This window comes from Phragmites australis, chromosome 2 (genome assembly GCF_958298935.1).
Source record: "Phragmites australis chromosome 2, lpPhrAust1.1, whole genome shotgun sequence".
Lineage (NCBI taxonomy): Eukaryota > Viridiplantae > Streptophyta > Magnoliopsida > Poales > Poaceae > Phragmites > Phragmites australis.
This window is the reverse complement of record NC_084922.1, coordinates 37,170,038-37,178,030: the sequence shown is the minus strand read 5'-3', so window position 1 is coordinate 37,178,030 and position 7,993 is coordinate 37,170,038. Positions and strand designations below refer to the sequence as shown.

Below are 7,993 nucleotides of genomic sequence, written 5' to 3'. Positions count from 1 at the left end.
GTAGTAAAATAAATATTTCACTCCTGTAAAAACATTGTGTGCGACCTCATGCGAGTCGGGCCACTCATTTTCAAGTTTGGATTAACTCTGGAAGATGTGGTGATTTTGTTTTGTTGAGAGTTAGACTCTGACGATTCTGGAGTGTACGGTTGGTAGGCGTGTAAATAACGTTTGTAGTGTGCGTGTGTTTGTGATGAACTCGAGAATACATAGATTATCCAGATTCAGACCTCTCGAAGGATAACATCTTTATATCATGTGTATTTTGTTATTAGTGTTTATAAACTAGTTACAAATGAGTTCTCTTTTGCTAGATATGTTCTTCTCTTTATATATAAGATAATGAAAATTTATAAGTGGATCGTGTGAGTCAAAGATTGGTCCCACGATGGAACAGGATTTAGAAAATATTTCTGTCAGACACCATATCCCATATAAAATTTGTTAGCTAGGATACCTTACTCAATACTCTGACATGTTCTTTCCAAATATCTCACATTATATATATCAAAGACCATAGAGGTATATCCGCGCGTGCTATTGACGTAGCTTGCGATATCTCGTACCACCGGTCTCTGTAACATGGAAAATTTGGCAAATGCAACTTGCGGTGGTAAATAAAGACAGTGAGTAGAAAACACTTGCGACCGAACTTAGATGGTGAAGAGGCAAAGGTGAGACACCGTCTCAAGCCGGATCGGATTTGGCACAAGGCGCACTGTGATCGGTGTAGCCACCCTCTGACGGTCAAATTTACTCTGGATAACTGGATAATCTCCAGGAAGAAACCGAAGAAAAGGGACCTGGCTCTCTGCTTTAAAATTCAGTGGAGCGGCATCAATAATCGCACAGTGCAGTACTGCACACAACAGTGCAGCTTACATGCACATCTAATGCCAGGATCAACTTTCTGCTACGTTTCCTGCCACTTGATTTCTTCTGAAATAATAAATTCTCAAGGACAAACACCAGAAAGAAAGAAAGACCGCAGGTGGAACTAGAAACAGCCAGAAGACGCGCATACTACACCAAAATAAAAATATCACAGCTTCAGAAAAGATGAAAGCCACATAAACAGTCCCGTCCACTAAGACCGCATGCACACCTAATACAAATTAAGGAACTTAAGAGCTACTACTAACTTCATGATCATACACGTGCAGACAAGATCATGATCTCGATTCAGAAGAACAAACACATGCATGCTTGCGCGTGCGCCTGCCATCGCATGCATGCCTATACATTCCGTCCACGGGACACAGGGCTAGTTGCCTAGAGCTTGACATGCCCCTTGTTTGCCTCCTTGAAGAGCTGCGCCTGCGCGGCGGCGGCGCCGTCGTCGCCAGAGCCGAGCGCGGCGCCGAAGGCGTCCTTCACTTCCTGCGTGGTGAAGGGGAACCTGCTGTTCACCATGGAGTTGAGCAGCGACGCCGTGCCCTCGCGGAAGAGCGCGCCCACGGCGTCCTCGCGCGTATTGGCCAGCGCCTCCGGCACGGTCAGGTCGTGCCCGAACGGCACCGCGGCGCTCGGCCCGAACAGCCGCGCCAGCGGGCACCAGAACCCGAACAGGCCCCAGACCACGCCCGGGTGCGTCATCCAGTAGCTGCGAGCCAAAACACGCGCGATATGTACGTTAGTAGCAACATGGAGCGTGCATGTGTTAGAGGATTTTAAGGTTCAGGAAGCTACGTACGTGCTCGGACCGGTGAAGAATGGCGGGGTGTTGGGATCGTAGGGCGTGGGGGTGGTCGGCGTGGGCGTCAGCGGAGAGAAAGGTGTTGGCGTTGTTCTGATAGGCGGTAACGGCACGTTTGGCGTCGGTATGTACCTGCCGCCGCTTCCAGGCGTGGTTGGAGAGGTGTCACTGGACGGTGAAGGGGGGCTGTAGTACCCTCCACTAGGTGCGGTGGGGGAGGTGTCCGAGGACGGCGAAGGGGGGCCGTAGTACCCGCCACCGCTGCCAGGCGTATTCGGGGAGGCGTCACTGGACGGGGAAGGAGGGCCGTAGTACCCGCCACCGTTGCCAGGTGTGTTCGGGGAGGTGTCACTGGACGGCGAAGGTGGAGTGTTGTACCCGCTGCCGCTGCCGGGCGTGACCGGGGAGGTGTCACTGGATGGCGAAGGGGGGCCGTAGTACCCGCCACCGCCGCCGGGCATGGTAGGAGAGGTGTCACTAGAAGGTGAAGGGGGGGTGTTGCACCCGCCGCCGCCATTGCCGGGCGTGGTTGGGGAGGTGTCACTGGATGGCGAAGGGGGACTGTAGTACCCGCCACCGCCGCCGGGTGTGGTCGGAGACGTGTCACTGGATGGCGAAGGAGGGGTGTTGTACCCGCCACCGCCGCCAGGAGTGGTCGGAGAGGTGTTGCTGGACGGGGAAGGAGGGGTGTTGTACACACCACCGCCGCCGGGCGTGGTCGGAGAAATATCACTGGACGGGGAAGGAGGGGTGTTGTACCCGCTACCACCGCCAGGCGTGCTCGGAGAGGTGCCGATGTCCGGCGAGGGTGGGTAGTACCCACCACCAGGTGAGGTCGGTGTGGTGGGGGATGTGCCGATGGACGGCGATGGTGGATAGTTTCCACCGCCACCAGGCGTGGTCGGAGACGTACCGGTAGATGGTGAGGGCGGGTAGCCGTCGCCACCGCCACCAGGCGTGGTCGGGGACGTACCAATGGATGGCGAGGGTGGGTAGTACCCTTCACCACCACCTTGTGGCGGCGCCGGAGAGCAGGGCGGAGTCCTGTGTGAGCCTGCAAGGAATGCATGCGCGTTTCACGTCGTGTCAGTTTAGTAACGGATAAAGATCGCAGAGACTAGGATTCGTACGCCTCGGATCCGGAGAATGGTGCGGGTCGGCGGGGTTCTTCTGGCCGCCGAAACGCTCGCCGTCGCTTAGAACACGCGCTGCCGTGGTGGACGCCACCAGCAGGCAGCAACAGACGAACACAATAAGAGCCTTAGCCATCTCTGTAACCCCTTTAAAGGAGGCAAGGAGCTTTGAGCCGAATCTTGCTGGAGCTTTCAAGTAGTGACTGGAGTGGTGTCTATATAACAAGTTCGGCAGCTCGCGCCTTCTTGCTTGCGTATAAAATGTGCACTCTGCACACGGCAGGAGCGCACACGTTGCAAGCAGCTGCACAGAAACTCCAAGAGCGAAACGTGTCCGGGTTCGCTGGGGCCCTGCGCAGCTCACTTAAATGGAGATGGACCGTAATGCCACTGTAAACTAGCGATCTTTTAAAAAAAAATTATAAAAAGAGATATAAGAGTAGAAAAAAGATTATCTATTCTTTATTCATTTGTATTTATAATAAAAGATTTTGTTCTATATATATATATATTGATAAAATTCATAAGAGATAGAATCGTATCTTTCAAGAGATCGAGACAGATTCACATTCAGTTGTGAAACTCCAAATTTCTTAACACTCTCACTTGGGAACTTCTCACAAAATACATATGTCTCATTAAAACTTCTCAAAAACCCAGTGAAAAAATTGAGAGAAAAAGTACATAGCTCGTGACATGATCACACAAATTGTCTCGTTAAAAACCTTAACATGAGAAACTTCAAAAAACTTATTTAAGGGAAAAAAGTACAATTCACCTGAAATACTTTATATAATCTTTATGATTAACTTTGGACACTTAATCTTCTTGACTAAGATTTAATTCCTTATATCGATATTATGTGAAAATTCTCCCCTTAAAATATGCAACTCTTTAAACTTCATCATCCCAATACCACGGACACATCTTTCAAAGATAAATGCAGGGAGAGACTTAGTGAATAAATCTACAAGATTTTCACATGACTTGGTGTGTATCACATTTATTTCGTTCATCTTATGCAATTCACAAGCATAAAAAACTTAGGATTGATATGTTTCGTTAAATTGTTTTTCACATATCCCGATTATACTTGTGCAACACATGCAACATTATCTTCATGAATAATGGTGGGGGTATTAGTAGTGTTTAAACCACATGACTATTGGATATGATTGGTCACTTTTCTCCATGCGTATTCTCGTGCGGTTTCATATAAAACTATTAGTTTCGAGTGCTTTATCGAAGTAGATACATCTCTTTGTTTTGACAACTTCTAGAAAATTGCAATCCCACCATATAGGGAAACATAGCCAGTCTGTGATTTCGTTGTATACGGGTCTGACAAATACCCAGCTACTGCGTATTCAACCACTTAGGTCCCGATTTTTTCAGTAGATCAAACCTAGATCTTTGCTACCTTGGAAGTAATGCAGAATTTTCTTCACGCCCTTCCAATGCCTTTTAGTTAGCTTTGCCTTGTATTAGGAATTCCGGTCCAAAACTTCCTCCCCCTCTTCTCTAGGCCTATAGGGATCTTGATTATTTGCAATGATCTTCCGATCATGGGGGTTTTAGAGGAAAATAATTTTTCAAAACCAAACCACTCTAACACCTTTTGAGTGTAATTTGATCGCATGCTCTAGCTGCAGGCCTAAACAAAACTTAATTTTACCCAAATCTTTTATTTCAAATTCATACTTTAAAAATAAACTTGCTTCATCTATTTCTTCTTCTGTACCGATGATATTTAGATCATCTTCATATGCACAAATCCATCCTGAGATCTGACTGCTTCGACCCATATAGCAACTTCTTTAATTGTACACTATAAATGTGTCTATTTCTTCTATCTTGATCCGGCAATGGTATTTATTCAGGTACTTTCATATAAATGTCCGAATCAAGGCTCCCATGCAATCACAATATCCATCAATTTTATTTTTAACTCCAAGTTGATTGTCATTGAGATCAAATATCCAAAGATAATGTCACCCATCATCGGGGAATAGGTTTCTTCATAATCAACACCTGATCGTTGAGTGAAATATTTTGCTACTAGTCGTGCTTTGTACCTCACAATTTCATTTCTTTCATTCATCTTACGAAAAAAAACCCACTTATATCCTACTGGTTTGATGTGGGGAGGTGTGCGACATACTAGCCAAAAAATCTCTCTTTTGCTCAGGGATAACAGTTTAATTGTTATTGCCTTCTGCTAGTCTTCCAAATCTGACTTCATTCTTCATTCAGTGAACGATGGAGGCTAAGGGTCATGATCTATAACTACGGTAATTTTATTTTCGAAGTATTAGTCAACTATTGTGGTTGCTCTATAACAGGATTCTCCTGAATTTACATAGTTCATTGTTATTTCATCATGGGTTGCACTTTCAGTGCTTCTACATTTTAATCTTCATTATTTCTTTCACATGCACTTTCAGGTGCTTTTTCATTATTTCTTACAACTGGAGTAAGACCCTTTAGTTTACCAACATTAATTTCTATTTCAGCACACAAATTCTCGCTGGTTTCTTCCTACATGGGAATATTCAAATCCGGTATGCCTACTTCCTGAGGTTTTATATCATCGCCAGGTCTCAACTGGCTCCTGTTTATTTTCCTTTAGGCATTTTTATGATCGGTTGTGGCAAACTCTTATTTCCCACTTTCACCTGACGTTTTTGACTATTTGGGATTTGAGAAACCGGATTTCTTGTCATTTATTTATTTTTTTGAAGCTCCTATGACAAGATGAGGGGTACCTTCTTTTGGTACTTCCACCCTCTCCAGTGCTTTGTGTGCAGGCACATCCGACTTAATCATGCTCTTTAAATCAAAAAATGATTAGGCAAATTGTTTGCTAATTTCTGCAAAACGATAATTTTCTTTACTTTATCATATGCTTCACTAGTGCGAGGATTATGTGCCGCGGTTCTTTCAACCTGCCAAATAATTTTCTGACATTCTTTATCCAAGGGTATATATCCTCCCCCTAATGAAGGTAAATTGTTTTCATTAAAAATGCAATCAGCGAAGCAGACCGTATACAAATTTTTAGTTGTTGGACCTATAGTGGTTTGTTGTGGTGGCCATATTGGCACATAAACCATTCATCTAAATTTATGTAAATGAAAAAAAATTAGAATTACCCCTTGCACTAGTTTCATAGATGTTATATGAGGATGATTTATAATTAATGAGAGATGCCGTATGTAAGACTGCATGTCCCCAATATGTAGCAAGCAAATTACAGTACTACAACAAAGGTCTAGCATGAACTTTATTCTTTTTATCAGTGCTTCAGCTAGTCCATTTTGAGTGTGGATGTATGGTACAAAATATTCAACTTTAATTCCATATAAATGCAATAATCGTCGAACACTTTTAGAAGTAAATTCTTCAGTATGTCCATTCTAATGGACTTCACTCGATGGTCAGAAAAATTATTCCCAATTTGTATGATATGTGAAATCAACTTTGCAAAGACGTGGTTGTGGGTAGATAATAGACATACATGCGACCACTTCGAGGATGTGTTTATTAATATCATAAAGTACCGTAATGGACCAAAAAGCGGCTGAATAGTACCACAAATATCCCCTAGATTCAGTCTAAAAATACAGAGATTTTATCATGTACCTTCAAGGTAGACAGTCTTATTATTAATTTTCAGGTAGCACATGTAGGGCATAAAAAATCTTTATGATTTGGAATTTTTTTTTACATTTATGTCATGACCTTGTTTCTTATCATTCTAAGACCAGGGTGACCTAATGTCATAGGGCGAATAATTCTGCACTACGAGTGAACACTTCATGTGCTTTAACGAGTGTAGTGCAAGCCACTGCTCATGGAGAGAAGTTTTTCTAATATTCTCACTTCACTATCACGCTTAGTGATGAGTAGGTGCTCCTACCATCTTCTTCACTAGTTTCTATCTGAAAATTGTTAGCACGAATATCTTTAAAATTTAAGAGATTTCTTGTAGATTCAGGATACAACAATGCTTATTCGATATGCATAGTAGTTTCCATAGGTAGTATGACTATGGCTCTTTTTGAATATACTACGCAATTATCACTACCAGTGACAATCATCACTTTCCAGAGCTATTTTTAATAGACTAAAAATACACATTTTCTCTTAAGATGGTGTTTGTGGTTTCACTATCCACAATACACACTTCCTCTATACGGGCGCCACACATATTCTATTAAATATCAAAAATTATTATTTGCAGCTAAGCTTGCTCTTCTAGAGATTTGATTCATTCATTCAATCCTTCTAAATTCAACAACTAGATAAATAGCTAAATAATCTAATTCTATATAGAGTCTGTGAAATATTCAGCCACTTCTTTTTCAATGGCTTTCTTTTCCACTTCATACTTCATGGCATCTTCTATGGCAGTGGAGGAGGGTAAAGTAGAGGCATCTGCATTCTTTATTGGGAGGTCTTTTACTATCAGTATGGGAGCAACATCAACTTTCATGTGAGATGCTTCCCGTTCAATTGCGGCAACTTTGTCTACTTCTATCCCACTGAAATAGTGAGGTGTGCTTCTGGCTGCTCCTTCTTATTCTTCTGGTGCGCTTCCACAACATGCTTTGGTACTTTGTAGATTCTGGTTCTGCTCACCATATGGCTTGACTTCTTTCTTTGTCTTGCCATTATCATCACCAGGCATGACCTTGTCTGTCACCACTTTCCTTTCTCCCTTCCCCTGCTTCTTCTTGTGGTTCTTGCGTGCTTTGAAAGAATTGTGATTCTCTTCTAGACCATTGCTCTTTCCTTATGGCTAGGATAATGAGTTCTTGTTTATGACTTCATCATGAACTTCATGAAACTGCAACACGTCAATAAGTTTAGAATACTTCTTGTATTTTGATTGACGGTGATTGTGTGCGGATTCTGCCGTATTCAGGTGGAAAGTGGAGAGAGTCTTTTCAATTTTCTCCTCTTCTGTGATCTCTTTCCCATAGAGACACGAGAGTGTGCAAATACGGTGCAGTGCAAAGTTGTACTATCTGATATGCTTGTAGTCAAAAAAACAGAGTCGGACCCATTCTTTCTCTGCAAGAGACTTGGTAATGTACTTAAGGCGCTCGAAATGCTCTTATAGTGCATCACATAGTGCCTTAGCACCGGTCATTGTCATGTA

At 43.3% G+C, this 7,993-nt stretch overlaps 1 protein-coding gene across 1 annotated transcript; it reads right to left on the bottom strand.

Moving 5' to 3' along the window:
- Positions 1 to 1,024: 1,024 nt before the first annotated feature.
- On the bottom strand, positions 1,025 to 3,067 carry LOC133908639 (protodermal factor 1-like). The gene is made up of 3 exons (XM_062350754.1): positions 2,827 to 3,067; positions 1,694 to 2,750; positions 1,025 to 1,603 (listed from the first exon to the last, which is right to left on the bottom strand). The coding sequence occupies exons 1-3, from the start codon at positions 2,963 to 2,965 to the stop codon at positions 1,273 to 1,275; spliced, it is 1,527 nt and encodes a 508-aa protein (XP_062206738.1). The 5' UTR covers positions 2,966 to 3,067; the 3' UTR covers positions 1,025 to 1,272.
- Between the last annotated feature and the right edge of the window lie 4,926 nt (positions 3,068 to 7,993).